At 38.9% G+C, this 22,497-nt stretch overlaps 1 protein-coding gene across 11 annotated transcripts in view; it reads left to right on the forward strand.

Moving 5' to 3' along the window:
• The window catches only part of Ih (hyperpolarization activated cyclic nucleotide gated potassium channel Ih), a 154,730-nt gene that overhangs the window by 35,662 nt on the left and 96,571 nt on the right, over positions 1-22,497 (forward strand). For 8 of the 11 annotated variants that reach the window (XM_076769226.1, XM_076769227.1, XM_076769228.1 and 5 more), the window contains exon 4: positions 120-203. The exons of 1 other annotated variant lie outside the window; for it this stretch is intronic. In XM_076769226.1, coding sequence (XP_076625341.1) covers positions 120-203 — 84 coding nt within the window. Of the gene's footprint in view, positions 1-119; positions 204-4,469; positions 7,364-22,497 lie in introns of those variants that run through there. 2 more of the 11 variants (XM_076769219.1, XM_076769221.1) reach the window with 2 other exon arrangements.

Below are 22,497 nucleotides of genomic sequence, written 5' to 3' on the forward strand. Positions count from 1 at the left end.
TAAAACGTGGAATATTTTTTTTAATTAACTAAATTATGAGTTTTGTCCGGCTTTGCAATAATCGAAACACCGTGGAATGTGACGAATTAATTCTGACCTTTTCTTTCCCTTTTATACAGTTGCCATGGAATTGAGAACCGACATGCCGCGAAACACGAAAAGCGTCCGTCACAGAAGCTCGAAACCTCCTGGCCATTTTCCTTGTAAGTCCAACAAGATTACTTTTGAAAGTTACTCGTCGGTTTCTTGGGTTGGGTAGCTCGTCGTGGTTATGAGACTGGTATTCGCTTACAAAGTGAAACGAAATGGTGCAAAGTTCAGCGTGGGTCATCGGAGACCCACGCCATAGAATACGAAAATAAATTTCTCTTCGTAACTACTCCAAAATTGAATAAGCTGTTGGTACTCTGATAACTCGATGTTTGGGCGTTTAAAATTAAGTTGATATTTGTTTAAATACTGCTTAAAAATTCTTTCTTTGAAACATAATCACACTTTCAACATACAAATAATTTCAACGTTAATATTTAGGCGTTGTTTTCTTTTCCCGTGTTGATATAACTTTAAAATTAAGCATTTATTGATATTTATTCACGCAATATTTCCTTCTCATCCCTCATAAATATTTACATTATCAATGATCGTGTTTTTCGTGGACCACTTCCATAATAAATTCACATTAAAATCGATATCAGTACCATTCGTTTCGTATTGTTACATCTTTTCATCAAAGCATTTATCGATTGCAATTTTACTACATGAAACATAATAACCTGATCAATTCTAGGACAGTATACCATTTCATTGTCAAAAAACGTGTCCTTCGTGGGTCACGTGTTAACTGCCCTTTCCCAATAAAATCGCGTCATCGAAGTTTTATTTCTTTTATGACCGTAAGTTAAAAAAAACAAATTAAACAAAAATTCTCAGCTAATTTTTACGAGAAAAATGTGATAATTTTGAACGACACGCGTCAACGATTTTTTCAATGGGGGTTCCCTTTTCGTAGATTCTGGTTGACGCCATTTTTACGGTCAATATTTCCCCGCGACTAGATGTCACCTCTTACTCGGCCAACCCTCACCCCTCGCAACTTGTGCCACCCTCCGTGCGATAGCGCCACTGGCATGTTTCCAATTTCCACGAGGCTGAGGCTCTTTGTTCGTCGCATTCTATCGCTGGTTTCTTGCTCCCGTTTCGAGTCGCTAAATTTATTCGTCACTCGCCGTGTCGACCTTTTCACTGGCGCAGAAACGGTTCGAGTATGATACACGGAATTCACTGTGGATTGATGGAAAGTAAAAGTCCCCTAACGGGGTCAGTTCGCGTCGAGTTCTTACCATGAGGAACGCGAATCGGTAACGTAACGGACGTTACGTAACGCGGATGGAATTTTTGGGACACGCCGGGCTACTGAATTCTGACACTTTTCAAACTTACGCGTTTAAGCTGAATTTATCGAGAATTTATTCTTTGCAAGATAATATCTTCAAACTCCCTTCGTCCACACTATGGAACTTCGATTTCCTGACGTGTCAATATTTTGTTATTTCATAGACAAGAATCTAAAATGTTTACTACGTAATGTGGTTAACGAAAGTATATTATTATTTTTACGAGACACAATTTTCGTCGAAACATTGTACTAGTTTCTTAGAATTTTTTGTTAAGTCGAAGGAAATTTGGACTTTTTTTTATTGGCTAATAAAATTCCTTTGAGAATGTTCACCGTCGACTGGATGGTGCTAATGACGTCGTAGAATTTTTATGATATTTTTTACGGGTAATATAGTTTCCTTTGAATTTAGCGATTACAGCTAATTATATCAAGATTAATGGTCTCATAGATTTTTTATGCTCCTTTTCGTTGTGTCTGAAACACATTTTTTATGCTATTTCGCAGCTAACAAACATTTATATACGCTATATAATTAATTTTAAAAATATACACAGTATTCATAATCATATTTTGTTCATATATATTTTAATTGAAAGTATAGATTTTCCATTCAAAATTACTATCGAATAATTCTAAAAATAATATCGTACGCAAGTTTGTCTGATACTCTCGTTGATAGTGTGCAAGAAGCAAACACTGGATTAATTTTTATAAATTTATAATGCATCGTCGTTGTTAGGTTAGTTACTTATATCGCAATTCATCATCGTTGTGTCATTGCTATGACATCTCGGGTATTGCATCCAATTCATATAGGTGCGTGGACGTTATGCAAAGAAACGAATGTCGCTTACGAAATTGATGACGTAACAAAATCTGGGATGAAAATCGTACATCTAGGAAATTAAAAATAACCATAAGTTATCGAAGCCTTGGAAATACACGATATAACCGACATTATTTTTATAAACGCTTGCGTGTAAATTCGATATTTAAAAATTTCTAATTCGTGTTTTCGTAATTTTTTAATTTCTGTACCCATCGTGTTCCGTTTACTCAAATTCGGATGCTTCTTGCTCCTGTTTTAAATAGTCGATACTCTATACATAAATCTCAATAATAATTGTAATCGCTCGTAAATCATTTGGCACTCGAGATATTTTGAAATGCAACCAGTATTGTCTTTCGAGTACTGTTTAACGCCGTTTTGATCGAGCGACCGAGAAGTCAAGGATTAGTCTGGCGGATAAATTTTGATAGTCCTCGAATTATCGTGGGCGCGCTTGACCTTAACACTGATTGGTCGATACCTTAAAATAGCGCGGCGAGCATCTGATAACGCGGTTTATTTATAAATCTGACTCAACATTTTCGTAGCCGCGCACGACGCGTTTATTGCACGGATATTCATCTATTTTATCGCTATCTATTCAATATCGCTGAACACCCTTATCAATTTCTCGAATTAACTAAATGTATTAAAATCATAAATATGGATAAACGATATAGTATTCTCAAAATCAAATAAATCTTTAAACAAACAGTGATGATATTAACATTGCAACAATTACTGCAATAACTGGAATAATAATAACATACGACAATAACAAGAACGCCAAAACAATAAAAATAACATCGGGTCAAAAGTGCGGAAAAAAAGTAATTCTTCCTCCAGAATATATACAGTGTCCCTAAAGAATTCAACGAAGTTGAACCAACCCTTTTTCCATTTAAATTCATGATTTCTCCAGCGAGCTTAAAATTCCACCGAACTCGCGACATCGGATAAGAAAGTGCCGCGAACTCGACCGCCCACGCATCGCCTCGGCGTTCGGTTGCACATTTTTCTTGCAAAATACGCGCCGCCCTTGGGAAATTATTGTCTCGGCAAATGAATGGTACGCGCGACGAGTGTGTACCGGCTGCGCGAGCCTATAATTGGGGCAAGAAAGTCGATGGTTCTTGTTGTCTTTGCCGCCTCCATTGTTATCCAAGTCAATGGAGCTGAGAGGCACTCGGTGGTAGACAAAGAAAATTCTGTCTACGCAGGCAGTTGGCATCGAGAGTATTTGCCCGCAAATATTTCTTTATTTAATGGTCATTTCCGATCGCGGGAACGTTGTGGAAGGGATGCTTCTTATTTAGAAAGCGTCGACGCGACGGCATAGTCATCGATCAGCCACCAGGTCGGATTCATGAACGTTTATGGTTACGTTACGCTCTGCTAGCAAACTTTCGTAATACTCCGACATAAATATTTCAAAGTTCCGTTCGATGTTTCTCTTGTTTATTAATAAATTACAATGTTTGGCAATTTGAATGGGAGATTCTAGAGGCCAAAATAAAACGAAAATCAAGAATACCAATTTGTTTATTGATGCTTCGTTAAAAAGTTATTAACGTTTAAAGAAAATTTTTCGGTGAAAAAAAAAATTTCAAATCGTTTTAGAAAAATTATTTTTAGATGCGAGGGTTAATTACAGTTATTTTTGGTGAATACACACACCCCCGAAATCCTACGCACTTTCGAGAAAAAAATTCCTTACCGAAAATGTAATGTCTGACCATGCATTGACATGTTTCCCTGAAATTTTTCGGCGATACAAAATTTTTCCAAATCGTTCAGGAAAAATTATTTTCAGTTTCGGGGGTCAATTACAATCATTTTTGGTCAATAGACATACCATCGAAATCCTACGCACTTTCAATTCAAACTGCTATCATTGTAAATCCCTGTACAATATGAAATCCACCAATCTAATTGAGACTCCACTGTACCAAGTGTCACTCTAAAGCTCGCTTAAAACACCATCAGCCTAAAACCTGATCGCGCATTAATCAGCGGAGACCAACAATCAACGCAAAGCCCTCAAACGAACGAACCGAAAAATCGAGGGATCTCGGCGTCGACGATCGGGCAACGAGTGCGCCTAAAAAGGCAGCGCAGTGGAAAAGAAGGGCACGAGAGTAAAATCGAGGGTCGAACGGGGAACGGTGTGTGCGCAGCCGCGCGACCGCTCGATGTCGCGAGAGCAGTCATCGCGGAGAGTGACGAGTTTTCGCCGCGTGTACACGTATATATCAGGCGGGAGGAGCGGTCGTCCAGGGTGCGGGATCGCGTTAATCGGTGACAGGGACACGGTGACACGGAGTGCTGGGGAGGCAGTGGTCAATTAGACACGAAACGAGGCGATCAGCGCCGGAAGCTGGTCTCGCAGAGGCCCTCCGTGTGCAACGTGCGCGAGCTTCCATGGCCGCTGGGACACGATCGAAGCCGTTTCCAACGACGGGATACGCTGGCGGGGACCGAGGCGCGAGGGATCCTTGGTGAAAAATGACATGGACTGTTCGCGACGTGACGTTTCGGCGTAGGTGCGAGGAACCTGGTGCGTCGATCACGGGGAGACCGACCGATCGTCAGTACGAGCGGACCTGCGGTTTCCGGGAGTACCGCGCGGCCTCTTGAAGCATTCCCCACGATCGATCCCCCGGAGCATGACCTTCGAGTCACGTGTGTGCCGCGAACCGACACGCAAGTCACCGATACACGAGTGCTTCCGACTCGCGAGACGGACTGGACATCGATCACGGGGATCGCGCGCCGCGGCGAACTTTCCGTGGCTGACGCGTCGCGGGGATTTCCCCGTTCCGGTTTCCGGCCCGAACGCGACACTGCCACCAGAGACGGGATCGATACGGGCCGCGGGAAAGTCGGGAAGAGGAAGGAACCGAGACAGGACCAGGTTCAACGCGTAGACGTCGATGACGTCGTTCGGGACGATCTCCCTGACACCTGCCGTATGGATCCACGAGGAACCCGCTCACAGACTCCCCTAGATCGGCCAACTGTTGTTTTTCTACGATCAGAGTGCTCTTGTTTCTCGCAAAGGGTCTGTTTTCTTCCAAGACACCACCGTGCAATCGACGACGACAGTGTTCTTGGGGTTTCGTCGACTCTCTGTCGCGGAGCAATGTTAACAAGGATCATTTGTGACCACCTACTAGGTTGAGGTTCGTTGACGACTGCAGTGTTCTTGGGGTTAGGTCCTCGTGCTCTAGAGCAATACTAACCTCAAAGTTTCTTCGAAGACCCAAAACTGAAACCCAGGAGGTATCCGACAATAACTAACATCAACCTTCTTGGGATTCGTTGGCTCCCCGTCTAGGTCTCCAGAAACCCACTTTGAAAGTAAAAGCGATTAACAATGGAATCAGAGTTTCGATAAGTCCTCGGTGTTTCGTTGATCCTCGCGTGTCAGAGCAATACCTCAAAGATTCCCAAATCCGGGAACGATCGACAATACCAGTGTTCTAATTTTTACACAGAGAATCCCGAGCCTAGTTAACCGTGACATTCGATATTCAACGACAGTGTTCTCTGTCGACCCTAACGCTTGATACTCCGTTCCCAGAAAGCCGATAACTGTGATTGCTCCAATTTCGTTGACCCTGTATCGAAACAATGGCGAGGAACGCTCTTCCCCCGAACTTAACATCGAAGTCCCCCAAACCAGACTACTCGTCCGTGTTTCCAAATCTCGTGGATCTCTTCGTCGTCGCATCGATATGACAATATAAAAAAAGATATCAAAACTCAGGACTACTCCACAAGTCCGTTCGATTATCCGTCTTTGAGAAACCGATACGTCCCCCTCCGGATGCTCTGATCGATCTTTCCGTTAAACTGTCCTCAGATCGATCGGACGAAACGGTGATACACGCAGAGCTTACTGTTCAGTTTTCTACGAGCAGGGTTTTGTATTTAGCGTAATCTAGATCGATACGAAGCCTTGATCCTTGATCCCTCAAGGTGACCTGTCGACGTCCCTCGAAGACGATCTTTCCAATTCGTCCTCGAGCAGCTTTCGTACGTCCAGCGGGGTTCGCAGAAATTTGCTATGCCGATTCCTGGCTACGCTTTGGTTCGTCGAGAACGCGAGAGGCCAGTTTCAACGCGCATGTCCAGTGCCTTGACTACCGAGACGCCTGTACCTTGGCCGACGTCGCGAGCCACTAAGGCGCCCGGTCGGCGCGCGGGTGCGGGGGCGAGACGCACATATCAAAGCTCCGCCGTGTGCTTGGAATAAAGTAGTCGCGATAAAAAGCAGGCTCTGTCACTCGCGCCTGGACGGTGAAACAAACGGTTGGATCGTTGAGCACCGAACGTAAGGAATCGTCAACCGTCTCGATAATTAATTGGCTGTGCTGTTACCTTTCATCAGAGCTTAACTAACGCGTAGGGGAAGAGATATTTTTGCTACGTACGTCCCTGTCAGCGTCGTCCACGGAAGGATCGGAAGAAGAGGTCCTTTCTAGCGTTCGAGGTGCACGTGGAGGAGGATCATGCGTGGAGACTGCTCGGTACCGTCCACAGACTGACATCAGTCGTCAGAGTTCAGATTTAAGGATTCACAAGTGATAGTGTTTGGACTCCAAGAGAGTTTCAGGGTACACGTGGTCAGATTCGAGGATTCATCAGTGGACTGTGTTAAAGTTGAACTTTCGAAGGGTCCAGTTAGACGTATACGTGGACTATCGAGTCCAAGACACCTTCTCTAGTGTCAGAGACCAGTGGTGGACTTTAGAGGATTCCAAGTTCCGCTCAAACCTGGACCTCCCCATCTTGGGTTCTGAATGCACGTGGACAGCATGTCGTTTCGCAACATCCTGCGAAAGTGCATCGACAAAACGCGTCAGATAATAGGCCACGCGCTGAAGAGGTGAACCATCGAGGATCAATCCTTGAGAGAACACGTAGAACAGACGAGAACGATGTCGAGCGATAGGTGATCGCTGGGATAGTCAGCACCAGGTGGAACAGAGGCGAATAGGAAGCATCCCAGAAAGCATGACGAAGTACGGATTGGCGAGGCTGGCTCTGTGGAGACCGCGGAGATCGGTCACATCCCAGCCAGCTAATCACCAAGAGAACAACCCTCTGATGTACGCCGAAAGCAGCTTGTTGTATGTTGTTTGAGAGAGAACACTGTTGTCACGCGGTCGCTGCTGTTGCTGCTGTTGGCTTCCGTTTGTGGAGTGCTTTTGTGGTTCACCGACGAAATGTCGTTGTACAGTTGGTCTTTTAATAAAGCCCTCGATGTTTCGTTTCCCCCGTTGTCGCTTGATTACGCTTGCACTGTCGCGCCGGAGCTGGCTGAAACTAATTAGTTAGTGGACGGGACGGGGATTTTAGTTTTGTTTACGAGATCTGGGTTAGAAGCGACTGCGAGCAGCAATTTACAATGTATTTTTCCTATTTGTTCGAGATGTACTGTAAAATGTAGGATCAACGATCAAGAGTCTGATTCCTCATGGAAAAGTGGATCGAAAATGTAGAATAAAATTTTTTCGTACGAGGCTTCGTTTCCGAGAAAATTGGAATTGAAAACTTATGGGGTAAGGCTCTTAGCTAACATGTCTGACCAATGCTTGGTATTTCTACTTGCGTTGAAGTTTGTAAACATTCACGATAGCATGGTATTACCTAATTTAACTAGTTCCAACTAGTTAGGACGCACAGATAATTCTATGATAGTATCAAGGTTCACCGTGACTGATGTAAGTAGAAACAACTAGTAATGGTCGGACCAAGTAGTGTGCCCTTAGGAGTTTTAAAATTTAATTTCCTCGAAAACGCAGCGTCGGACAGAAAAATTTTATTCTACATTTACGATTCAGTTTTTAACGTAGAATTATAATAAAATTACATTTTGCAAACAATTTCGCATATAAACGATATAATCAACAATTTGTGGAAAATTCTAATAGTATATTTCTTTAAGATGTTGCATACTACGTAAATGGTAATATATTGGTTGGTTGGATAAAGAATTCTTTTACAGAAAGTTGTTTCGTCCAGCTCTGTCACCCCCTCTCCCAGAGTTACTCCTTATCCCTATGTACGTGCGTATATTACTGCGCTTTGTTTGTCGCTTTGTGTGTCTGCAGGCTAATGAAGAAAATGGGCACGCTACGATCACGCATGTAGATCGCAAAACGATTCACCAAGGCACGAATCGTCGCCGAAAACACGCTGAATTGAACCTTGTTATTCGAAGCACCGACAAAGTAAAAAATAAACAACTTAAAAATTGAATAAATCAGAGAAAAAGTCGAAGTTCGATACTTCGTTGTATCGATCTTTTCAGGGTAACGTTTTCAGATAAAAATAATTTAAACACTACGTTATAAAAAATAATTTATAACTGTAATAACAATACATCTAAAAGGGACAGGAATTTGCAAACAGTGATGGGTAAATTAATAAAATTATAATGACCGGAATACGCTTAAATCGTTTGTAGTATAACAAATGCTTATTCAAGTAATGCTTCCAAATAAAGTCGCGTAATTTATAGCGACAGCGATTGATGGGGACACTTTATTTAGCACACACGCGATCCCGATTGCTGAAATAGTCGAATCGATTACGTGGCTGGCTGACATTCATTTTCTCATTCGATGGATATCGCTGGCGGAAAATATGATTGGCGACTCAATCGTTTCTCTTTGTCCAAGGCTTGGCAAAAAAAATTATTGGATTCGGAGGTTTTCTTTTCTTGGGTGGTTTGTACCAGATAGCCGCGTTAGGTTCAGCCGGTTTTCTTCTGTTTGGTCGCGAACCTTGACCCTTTTGGTACCTAAGCAGTCGATCGGTATAGTACTGTGCGATGAACGCCTATAGGCGTTCGACGAATGTACTTGACAAAAGGGTGCATTCGATTTCCGCACACTGACGATGGTAAACGAGAGCAATACGATATTGCAATATGAAATTATTATTAATCGACTGGTGAGATTTTCCTAATGGAAATGAATCCAAACACGACCTTATTTGGACACAAATAACAGATTCTACCAGGTCTGATTTTTCTTTCTCTCTGCAATAGCTAAAATATTTTCCAAAATTATTCGAATTACGTATAATTATTGTACAAATAGCTCGAATGTGGTCGTGTTTGGACTCGTTTTAATCGGGATAAAATTTTCAATCGATTGATGATAGTTTTATGAAGATATAAAAAATATAATTTTATAAGTCAAAAAAAAAATGGTTATTGTCTTTTACTGATTCCTCGAGTTTGAGAAAATGTAAGAAAACTGATATTGAATCTTAGATATAAGTATAACATCTGCCTTCAATGAAGTTGCAACAGGTTGCATAAAAGTTTTCATTTTTGTTTTCCATCTGGTTCGGTTTTGTTTATGTTTGCAATAGTAAATAATGACGAATATACTTACGATAGAAAGTGTTACGAAAAACATTTAAAAATTGAAAATATTATCTCGATTCTTTTTCGTATAGATATTTGAATTAATTTTTAATTTTATTTTGCGAGTCGGAACTTTGTGCGTTTATCGTCTATAGTCGGAAGCTATAGAAAATTCTGCGTCGAGCGAAGAATTTCTGTGTATGTGAGATAATCGAGGTATAGTTAAAGACCTCGGTCATCGAAGGACATTTCATGAGTCACTTTTTTCATTTCTGCGCCTTGCTTGGGGGGGAATACGTGCTGTACGAGATATTTTTAGGATAATTGTGAAAACTGATATGCCTGGAGTCACATAGTCCTTCGTTCGAGAAATGATTACTTCTGAAGTAATAACACTGAAAACTTGAGTCGATAAAAAGCGAGGCTTATCGTGTTTACTTGTAAAAATTTCTCAAATATAATATTTTCTTGACTTTCAGAAAATATTTTCGTGTGCTTCAAAATAGGTTGGATATTGTCTTATGTCTAATTTTGAAAATAATGCCAATTTACATTCTTCGAAAACACACAAAGGTACATTTATGAATTCCTAAATTAATTGAATTATCACTGACCAAACGCAAAAAAAAACACTCTCGTAGAAACATACAAAAACGAAACGAAAATTTCGGGAAGAAATAAATTTCAGGATCAATCGAGCTAGTATGAACTCGTACGGAGATATAAAAATTCCGAAAAAGACGGTAGAATCTTCGATATCCTTATGCATAAACATGAAAATTTAAAAAAAAAACGAAAGATATTAGAATCATCGAGGGAAAAAGAATTCCTGGCGACAGCCACTGGCTACGGTGATCAGCTGATCTGAATCGATAAATATTTATATGCTTCGCGCCGTTCTATAGTCGCCGCTGGATGGTGTTTATAAAGTTCCGCGGAAAGTGCATGATTAATCGAGTAACTGACCTTTGCGGCTATATTAGCATCGCCGAACAGCTGTAGCAGATCCACTGGTGTCTAGAGTCCCTGAAAGATCTGGAAAGGTACACAAACGGCGATAAAAATGTTTACAAGACCGATTTATGCTCCACTTCCTTTCGCATTTGCTCGTCGTCTCTCGTAAACGCTCTTTGTTTCCCGCATCACGTCTGCCGTCGCTCGTTCGCGTTTTATTCGATTGTTTATTAACCGTTCGTGGAACGTGAATGGGGAGTTCGAGAAGTCGCAAAAATAAACAGGGAATTTGGTGGAAGTAAGTTGGGAATAAATCGGAAACAGTGTTTGTTGCTTTTGGGGGGAAAACACGTTCAAACTTGAGAGCTAACTTTTAAGAAAGAAAATAATAAATCCTTATGATAGCGTATCGTCTGTACGATGAAAGATATTCTTTTGGTATACTTTCTATACAAGAAGAATTGATAAATTTCAAAATGAAAAACTAAATTATCGTGAGTTACAAAGTATGTGAAAGTTATAACCTCGAGAATGATAATAGTGTAATTTAACTGTGCCTAATTTTCTGAAATTTATGCATAAAGGTGTATATTCTACCGAGAAACAGGAATACAATGCTAACTCGATTTTCAAACTATCTAGAATCACGTTACCCTCATTTTCAGGGGCTCGTGTATGATAACTATCGGAATACAAATATGATAAAAGCATAATAGATGGCTGCATTCGAGTCTAATATAAATATGATGAAGGTTATGTTGTACGCTATAATTGTACACAGTTAGACGCTATATTTATATCAATTATAATTGTATCGAGACGTCTATCATATTTCCATAGAGTCATATTTCTCTATTGTTCTATGCTATAATCGTATAGAGGCATCTATCATATTTCCATGGAGTCATATTTCTCTATTGTCCTATAGTATATTTATACATGTCTATATTTAAATTTAATATCGTATACAAATATGATAAAAAATACAATAGAGGCTTAGAGCAAGATTTACCCAACTAGAACTCGATTTCGACTAGTTTAAAACGTGTCATCGTATTAAATATACTGAAATAATGGATATGATTAAATTAGTTAAGCATAGGTTCATATGCCACCCACATATTTCCAAATATTTTTTACTCGAGAACCGCACACTGTTCATTTGTATTGTCATAGAAGAACGTGTCTTAATACTTTCCATGGCAGAAATTGATTCGGTGAAAAATTCACGAACATTTCCCGAGCTGTGATACATACAACAACTTCTGTCTACGTTATTCGATACAGCGCTGGAAAGTCATGGGCACTCTACGTTTTCGCTGCGTTTATAGCAGAGATATACACACATGTGTGCGTATATATTTCTCGCTTACGTCCGACGATCTATTATTAAAATATGCTTTCAAATACGTTTCATTCTTCTTTATATAAGTTTACCTTACAAAGGTTAACGGTTAGGCATCTTAATTTAGATGGAGGTCTTCACCAAATCACAAATAAAACCTTCAGTCGTATCTATGATCAGATAACGTCATTAATTAAATCCGAATAGTAGCATCGACAATTTGGTGCATATAAAAATAATCACAACAGAGAAAAACATTAACAGTAAATCAATTAATTCACAACATCCATATGGACAATCTAGTCCTTCAAAAAATTATTACAACAATAGTGGATCTATTGTCAGTTGTTATGTAATTAGTGGACAATTAAATATGACCATCGATGGAGATTATACGGGCTTTGTTAAGGGAGAACAATTTTTTTTTTATTTTTAAATGTCGTGGGGTTTTAACAGGGACCAACCTGTTAGGGCTCCCCATTGCCCTAAGTCTGTCAGTCCGTCTGTTCGAGTTTGCCCTTTTTCCTGGTTTGTGTGTCGCGGGTTCGCGACCGTGCTACGCTTTCGTCCGTATTGATCTAGTTTCACCCCGCATTCCACAACCCCCACGCAACCCTCTGCACCTTCCCACCCCTCTGAGTACGTGTATGCATACCTGTGCAACGTCCCCACCTTTTATTTTAATAATTTTCATGGACTAGGATAATCCTGGCCGGAAACCAGTTTCGTGTTTGCTGAAAAAACAAGAGTCCAAACATTTTGCTTTGTTTCATAATAGAACAATCCAGAGTCTCGTGGAGCACGAAGGAAATCTAGTTTTACCACGATTTTTCGGAGAGCTAGTTACGATAGAATTGTGTAAATTATATATCAGGAATATAAAAGTAAAAAGAGAACGAAGGATAATTTTTTAGTCGAAGAATTAAAAAAAGAGACTCGCATTAGTACGTGGGTCCGAAGTGTATCATTATAGTACAGCTAAATCACTTATGTATGTAGTGTAAAGCCACGTTAATTATGGTCTGATGCTCCAAGACGTAAGTTGACGATTTCAGAATTGATAAATCATTCTCATAAAATTCAACGATAGAATTGAGATTCTGAATGTGATTAATATTTATTTGAAATTGTTCAGTTTCTATTCGTTGTGAAAACTAATGTTTAAGTTCAAGTTTGAATCAAACTCAAAATTCAAATAAATAATGAATAAAAAAACAAGCATCGAATAAATCAAATTGAACTATCCGTGTTTCCTAATGATCGACGAAATTAACGAGGAATTGGTGCGTGTGAAGATAGTTCGAACCAGGCTTCACTGTCGCAGAAACTTCGAAAATTGATACGAAGTTCGTGGAGCTCTAACAGATAACGAAAAGAATAATTACTGTTTGCAGTCAGTTCGCATAAGTTCCGAGACAGTAATTCTTTTTAATTTCCTTGGGGCACCTTTGTTTGATTTCAATCGTTTAAAAATTAATTCATTATATCTTAAATTCAATTATCCTCTTTTCTTTCTACATGGAAAGGTTTTGCAATTCTGATATTTGTTTTCCCTAAGTTCATTTACGATTTGTAAATGTTTTCTAGCCAACATGACCTGAATTTACATTCGAATTGGCCGCTAAGAGTGGTCGTAAAAGAAGTGTATTAATTAGTCCACGTAACAGCAAATATTATTTAACTTTTCGTCACGCGAAGGTCCACGCAACGAAGCTACACGCAGCCATTACTTGCCACGTGTTTTGCGTGATCCATTTTACATATTCGTTTTTTTCCCTCTCGTGACACGGAAACCGCTTTTAAGTTCGGAATAAAAACATTTTCATCTTTGATTGTCTTGCTATAATTTTAATTTTCATTCTCAATGGATAACAGATAAACGAAATTTTATTTATGTAAGAATTCTTTCTGTCTCTGATACACGCAAAGAGCATTGACAATAGTGAAATACTCGAGCAGAAAATTGAACAAGGTTTTCCATAAATCTGATAACGGTTGAATGTATTGGAAGAATAAGGAGATTATTGATAAGAAGTTTATAAACTTGCATTCAGATGGTAGAGTAAGCAGATCAAGTTGTTGGGACACGAAACACGTTATAACTGGGACACAAGGTCAAATAGGACGAAAAGATAGTACACTCGAACAGTAACGGATTAGCTCTCAACAGGGCAATAGGCAACAACATGTATCCAATCCCAATTATATAAATTAAAACATGCCAATTAATTTAATTCTGAACTATACAAATGATCTATTAAAAATATTCTATGCTCGTAAGTTACTGAAAATAGCTCCACCTCGATAATTGACCACGTACGGACCCAAGTTACGGTCAATAAACGAGGCACTACTGTACTGCATCGATGAGAAGTCACATTGAAAAACTTTTTCACGCCTTTCTCGTGAAATCAGAGCTTCAGAGTCTTGTAATGTCCACTCGAGGATGATCGAGTTGCCCTAAATCTTGAACGGATCGGTTTCTCGAATTCGACGAGCTCGTTTTCGATATTTCATCGAGATTTCGCGTGCCGGTGGAAATCTGACGCTAGAATCACGCGAGCGGTGAAGAATAAAAAAAAAAAATGAGGCAGAAAAAAACGTGAACACGATACGCGACCATAAACGATCGCCTACTCGGGGGAGCATACGCGTGCTACGCGCGACAGGCGACACACAAACACATAGACGCACGCGTGGCACGAAACGATTTGCTCCAGCGTAACTTCCTCCGTGCTCAATACGCGACCTTAGCCCTGGCGTAGCACGTGATTAATATCGCGGGTCACGTAATACTTAAGTCGAGATCACGAAAAGGTGAAAGTTACGATTCACGGTCGGATTCGAAGTGCCTTTCCACGTGGGGCAAAAATTAAAAGAATAACAACAATAAAAAGGAATGAAAACGAAGGGAATAAGGCGCGGTTAGGGTGTTCTGTGCACGAATTTATGGCGCGATAGTGCTTAATAGGGAGTGAACGTTTTCATTAGGGAGATTTTATTTTCACCGTTTAATTACGAGCATAATTTTATTCTCCACATATATCTCATGCTGTGATAAAAGGCCTCTCGAATATAAAACGAAATTGTTGCTATAAAAGAAAAATCCGTAAAGATCTTGGGGCCTCCCAATGTTATAAAAATAAAATTACAAAATATATTTTGACTGGCTATCTACGGTTATAATTACGGTTACACTTGCTGGGGATGCTGATCTGTCACCCTGTCAAATTTCATTAAAATCGATGGAGATCACATCCGAGTGCTCTCAAAATTCCATTGTGCCTTGGGCCTCGTTAAAGCATAACGCATCGCCGTTTCCATGGATGAGTTCCAAGCCGACATCAAGAACCAATCCTTCGAAATGGGATTAAAATATTACACGATAACGTCTGGTCAGGCGGTGCCCGTCCCCCCACCCCTCTCCCGTTCCCCGCGAAAATGGGGAAAGGATGTCCCCCGGGCGGAACCGCAGTCGTCTCTTAATTGAAAAATTGAGTCGCGAAGGGAAAAAATGCGGTTATGTGATCCAGTGACCTAAATCGGCCGCCACACCGCGGATATATCCAGGTGAATAGAACACACATCCAGATTTGCAGTAGGCAGAAGTCCAATCGATAACCTGCTGGATTTTATAGGCTCGTGTATCGCTATAAAAGCCGCCGTTGGTCGCTCGTCTGCGTATTGGTGAGGTCGTGTAACGGTGTAATAAAATCGTTTCTTACGTAAAACGTCGTGTCATTTCCACCAGCAGAATCGCACGAATGGCTGTACACGACTCGGGAAGGAATATGCTAATTCGACGGGGGTGGGAGGGAGGGATGTGCAACGATGTTGAGAAAGTTTTGGAGGCGTGGCTCCTCGACTCTTTCGAGTTTCCTCCTTTGAAGTCAACTTTAAGTGGTGGAAGCCCGTGACTAATCAGACAACTCTGAAGTTACTCGGTCTTTGGTTTCAGCACGTCTCTCGAGAACTGTTTTGGTTGAATTTTTATTTTACCACTTTCCAATGATAATTTTGTTAATTTTTGTCATTAAATATTTATATTTAAAGATATATTATTAGCAGCATATAGCTATATCCTTGTACCCAGGCATATACCTTTATCTACAATTCCTTTTCTTCGACGAAAACATGCTAATATTATTATGTCTATTATTTGATAATTTATTGCACGATTCTCTTAATTAAATTAATTGTTTATTTCTTCGTACTACTACTGCTAACTTATGTTTTATTCAACAAGTGTCCGATTTACCTAAGCAGAATTTAATTATATTCATGATTATTACAGATTAATCGTTCAATTTTATTTCATGTAATAATAATTGACAATAAAAACAATAATTGAAAGAAAAATGTAAGGAAAACCTTGACACGTAGTCTATTTTGCAATAAATAACTGAATCAACATTCAGATTATCAAATAAAAGAGATACGTATTTGTAATTTATTATATTTGTTCCTGGTTGTTTATTTTGAATGTTTCATTAGTAATGAATCCAGAGACATCATAACCTCAATCCTTCAGAAAACATTTCCCAACGAGATATACATTATGGAAGTTGTCGGAGCGTCAGAAAAGCAATTGCGAAGTTTAATTAAAAACTTTTCGTCTGATTTGTTATATGCGAATAACTCGTATAACACTATTACTGGCTTGTTTTTATATATTTTTTGCGAAATATTTGCAAAAGCTATTTCTCTCTCGGTACAAAAATATAATGAATATAAATTTTCACGCCCAGCACGAATAATATTATAATGCTCCTTTCACGCGTACAAATGTAAGCACGTCTATTTCATTTCATTTTATATCTTTTATATATAACGAAGAATGAAACATCGTTATTATTCTAATTTCTTTCTTTCGTTCTTTTGTTATATTTTCAAATTCAATTAGTAACAATATCAAAAGTACAAGCGTTAGTATTTTAAAGCGAAGTTGCAATTAGCATAATTGCTACTCAAAATTGGATAATTATTAACATTACAAGATACAGGTATTTACTAACTACTTTCAATAAAACGAATGAAGGAAAAAATATATTTTAAAATATTTTTTATTGCATTTCTTAATCGATAAAGTAGGAAGTACACATGCTGCCATCTGCAGACGAACGCCCGCAACTTTTAACCTCCACTTCCTGCTATTCCGTTCGTCGATAGCGCTTTATTAACCGAGACGTCAACTATTTTACAAAATCGAAACCCGTTTATCCGGTTTCGAGGTTCGTTTCAGCAATCATATCCCAGGAAACATTTATCTTCGTCAGAAACCAATAAAATATCAATGACCTTTCCGAATCACATATTTCGTAAAGAAATTACGCATTTGACTACGCATACCCGGAAACTGCGCGTAAACATGTTTATCCGATTAACGATCTTCTTAGAATTCATTTTTATTCACTGGAATCATGTAAATGAACATTGAAATTCTTTTCAGACTGTCGTGAAACCTGGAAATTAAATTTGAAAAGGATCGATTTTCTAATTTAAATATTCTACTGTAATTTAAAGATCGGTTTCTTTTGTTTTTAATGCCCGCAAAATAATGTAAAAATTCAAAATCTTTTCAAAGTCGATGAAAAATTTTTCGTGGAAACGGAATGCTTGAATTCATTTGCATACGCGTTTATTCTTCTCCTTGAGAAAGTCAATTAGTCAATTGGTTAGCGCGTGAGCAGTTCGACGAAACGAAACGATATATTCTGCGTGAAACACAAGACGCCTCGAGCTGTTCACGGGATCATTTAATCCTTATTAACCGGCAAATAAGCTGGTCTTTAAGCAAATTGAGCTCCGCCTAGTGTTAGTGAGAATTCCCGCGCGAATTGCTCGTTTCAATTGAAGACGAACGGATAAACAATGTCGGGTCGTAATATTTCCGGCAATTGTTAAAATGTCGATTGTACGATATTAGACGTTGTTTCTTCTAGATAAGAAACAGCGATATTTCGTCAGGAATGTTCAGACAATACCAAGTAGTAGTAACAATTGTTAAGACCATAGTAAAAGAGCAATAATAATTCTTAATAAGCCAATATTGGTACGAAGATTTTCATCGTTTATTTCCGAATATAAAGCCTAAATAATCGCGGATATTTATCCATTACTATATTGACAATATACGCCATAAAATCGTAAACAAAGATTTGTATTAACGACCGACTCCATAGTGTAAAGATATGGAGATTCTGGAATGGATAATACGTCGGTATTCTTCATCGTTAGTTCCAGTTTAGGAACGATGCCATAAAATTTCGTCACCATTACCATCTGTGACGTTCCCGCCCGTTAGCGTGCGACTTTAGAATGTAAACAAGCGTGGAAATCGTAACGATCTATTACGACATTAATCACATAGTTTTCACCATATTTCCTGCCCCGTCATTTACGACCGTCATCAGGTAGCAAACAGACATTTTTAATAGTCGTGTCTACAATATTAATATCAAGGTTTCCTTCTTTCTCGTACAGATGGTCGAAACGTTTAATAAACAATATTTAACGATATCAAAATTACGATATAACTCGGCAAATGAATATCTTCCTCGAATAAAATGTATCCTCGCTAGGTTATGTTTCGCGGAGAATCCATTTTGAAAATTTTAGCGCGAACAAGTGTTCGATAGGATCGAAACTTCGAGATTCGAGGGTCGACTAATCGTATAACTCTGTAAATCGTCGCTTCTGTTTGTATTTGTGTTTGTAAACATTTACCGCGGCATAATTTGTTTTTTATTGGTTTCGCTATCTTCTCTCGGCTCTCTGTCGCACCGATCGAGTTTATTACGATGCAGCTGAATATTACAGAGAACGATTTCCTAATCGTCGCGATCCAGATGGACGAGACCGACGCGGAAAGTGGAGCAGGCGTTAGTTGAGCGCGCAAAGTGTGTACGGAAGATGAATCATAACCTATTTCGATTGACAGAAATAATCGTAAGAACCGTCGGAAAATTACATGCATACGTGCATGTATAATATAAAATACTTTGCAAACAGTTGAGATCACAAAAACAAAGCAAGTTAATTTCAATATTTCTTATTTTATACTACTTTATCGTATATCTTTCCATTTCAGTCATATCTAGTAATACGTTAAATACGTAAAATTCTTATTAGAGAGCCGAGGATCTAGAAGCAATACAAAATGGCGGATATTGCATCCACAAAATTTATCGCGAAAAAAAATGCGAAAACCTTTCCGTTCCATATGAATTTTAGGTAGAATTTATAGTAACCGAAATATCGACCCGAACCTTTCCACCTGTAAATCTAACAATAAATTGGGGACATAAATTCATAAAATTCTTAGTAGAAGCTATGCAGCAGCACTATAAAGTGCAAGATATCTCTTCCACGGTCGCTTTTACAGTAGAAACGTATATAACAAAAGTTATTGTAAACTAAATTTCGAAACTTTTGTGTTCTATACGAATTTTGGATAGAATCCATAGTAACCGAGATATCAACTCGACAATATTTCCCATCCCAAGAAATTCACCTGGTGTGTAAACTGGTTTCGCTATAGTCGCGTCGATTCGGTTTTGGCCATTTGCCAAGTGTTGTATATCGCGTGTAAATAATAGTAAACATTCTTACGGTCGTTATAGAGTCTATCATGCAATATACATTTGCACAGCTCGTGGCTCGAACGCAGATTTCGTAAAATCGTTCGGCGCCGATGGTCGATAAAAATTCGCGTTAATGGGGGTCCAAAGGCTGTCGCCATTCGTGTCACTGGTCTGTTCGTGAATGAAGACACCCGGTGGTCGATTCCGTAATGTAAATCGACGCGAATCGTCCTTCGATAGTTTCTGTTACCTGGTCCATTCGTTATCATTGCGATCGGAAATATGTCATTGGCAGCGTGACACGTCATCGATTTATTATTTACCAAACGTCGTTAGCGCCGTGCTAGGCATATAAATTCCGTCCTGCCACGCCATGAAAATTAATCATTGCCACGTACAGCGAAACCCCGGTCTCGTTACATTGCCCTGACTCTCTTCCTCATTTCGTAACATTCATCTGGAATCATTACCACCGATTCCTCGACACTATCTACGATCGTTCATCTCGAACGACAAAACTCTCATTTTATTAACAGAAAATTCAAAATCTGTGTGTTTGAGATTTCCCTATAACTCCTGATATTTCTATCCAATCCAAGTGAAATTTTGTTTAGATGCTCTTTACGCTTCGAGGGAAAGTACAAGCTACCTAATTTGTGGAAGTATTACCCATAAATATCTCATTATTTATTTTAAAAAAATTATTGTCTATTAATTTGCAAGTTTCGTTCTATGCGTTACTGACTTTTATTTGTTGATCACTGTTAGTGAAAATTTCTATTGTTCCTAAAATATTTTGATTAATTTTTGTTCGCCAAAATTATTTCACATTCAGTTACGTCTCATTCAGTTCTCTTGTTTTAATAAATCCCAACTTGTTGCATACGGTATGAATTATTCGACAACACAGCTTGCTAAAATTTTACAACACACCTTCCACTGCTTGAATCCTTACTAAATACACCCCAGTTCCATAATAAATAACAGAACAGATATTATTCCAACAACAGGCGCGCTAGTCTCTTACAAAGGTCAGGAAGATTTAGTATACTCCCGGTTTTATGGTTACCCGGAACAAGTTATATCGCAGTTATTTCGTAAATTATATTAAAACTCGAAGCCCCTGCTATTTTTATGGAAAATAGACTCGTCGGGGCACCTTACCGTATATAAAAAAAATATATTCCACATAAATCTTTGTGGCGGGGAAGAAATGTGGCTCTTACTCCGGATAGTCCAATAAATTAAATTAACGAAATTAAATAGACAGCAATTTCTTTTTTTGCAAAAAATCAAAATAAATTTCATAGTCAATTAAGGAATATTCCAGATTGTAAAGATCAAGTAGGTTGTATTGTTGAATGTTTTATAAAATACGTGAGTATACTAAACATCTCACAACCTTACTTAAGGTAGTGGATTATTTGTTGAGTCACGGTTCTTCTCAATTTCCTCGGAAATTTGCACAACGATCCACCACTTTTGGCTAGAATCCGGTCTGTTGGACGCCAGAAAGTCAAATGGCAACGTTAGATTGACGATTGGAACGAATTTTGTCTGCGGAGCGACATGAATGGAGGGTCTCGTTTAATTTTCTCGAACATTCTCACGACTACTTGTAGTTTCTTCTCCTCGTGCGTAGTCTAAAAGACACCAGATCGACGAATATCATGTTAAATTTATGATCGCCGGTGAATTTTGTCCGCGAACCGATGCGTCTCGAGCGCAGCGAACCGACACGTCTGGAGGTTCTCGCTCAATGTTTTCGAAAATCGATTCAACTTATTTTTAAAAGACTTTCCTGCTCGTTCGTATCTGTTGTGACACAAATACGCATTTCTATTTATTGCAACACAAACTGAATCGACAAAATAAGAAAACTTAATTTCCATGTTAGTAACTTTTCATTGTTCAAAGTCGATACAATTCTTTTCTTTACAAGATACGGTGGATATTATTTATTATTAATTCTCCGAATTATCGTTTCAATTATCTAAGTGGTAAATATTTGACTGCAAGAAGTATTCGACTTCGTTTTGAGTGGAAATAATTATTCGTCGGAAGCATTAACGAGAAATATTCTTCGAACTTCTGCCAGCCTTAAATCAGCCGCGTCCCGGGAAAGATCTGAAAGCTATTTGAAAATTGAAAAGTGCAATCCGTCAAGAGGAAAAATTTCCAGAAGCCCGTGGCCCTCTTATTTCTACTCTGCGCGAAGGAGGGAGTTCTTTCATTCTCATAAATTCCCCGGCACGAAAATATAGCAGTTATTTGTACATTTTTTCCGAGCCAAAGTTTCGCGGCGTTTGCTTGCATATTTATAGAAACGACGATCTTTTTATCGAACATCAACAGTATAAAAGCAATGAAATTAAATCCCCCTCTGACAATAAAAAAGAAAAAAACATCCTACTGTTTCTGGATTCACAAAACGTGGGACAAAATGGTACTAGTCCCCCTCGTTCGCCATTACACCATAATTAGCCTCGAATAAAATAACCAATTAGTAGTATACAGGGCGTTCGGCCACCCCTGAGAAAAATTTTAATGGGGGATACTAGAGGCCAAAATAAGACGAAAATCAAGAATACCAATTTGTTGATGAAGGCTTCGTTAAACAGTTATTAACGTGTAAAGTTTCACTCGTATTGAATTTTTTTCTCGAAAATGCGCAGGATTTCGGGGGTATGTCTATTCACCAAAAATGATTGTAATTGACCCCCGCAACCGAAAGTAATTTTTTTAGAACGATTCGATAATTTTTTTTTCGCCGAAAAATTTAGGCACCCCCCTGTCGATTTTTCTTAAAAATTACTTTTTCATTTTTGATAATTTTATTTGACCCCCTACAGAAAAGTTGTCTAATACTTTTTTGTAGGTACCCATGAGCTCTACTTCAGAAAAAAGTTTCATTGAAATATATTCACAATTGTAGGAGTTATGGCTGTTTGAAAATTGGACCATTTTTATGGGGTTTTTTTCATTTTGCGGGGTCAAGGACCA

The sequence above is a fragment of the Colletes latitarsis genome, chromosome 7, assembly GCF_051014445.1.
Source record: "Colletes latitarsis isolate SP2378_abdomen chromosome 7, iyColLati1, whole genome shotgun sequence".
Lineage (NCBI taxonomy): Eukaryota > Metazoa > Arthropoda > Insecta > Hymenoptera > Colletidae > Colletes > Colletes latitarsis.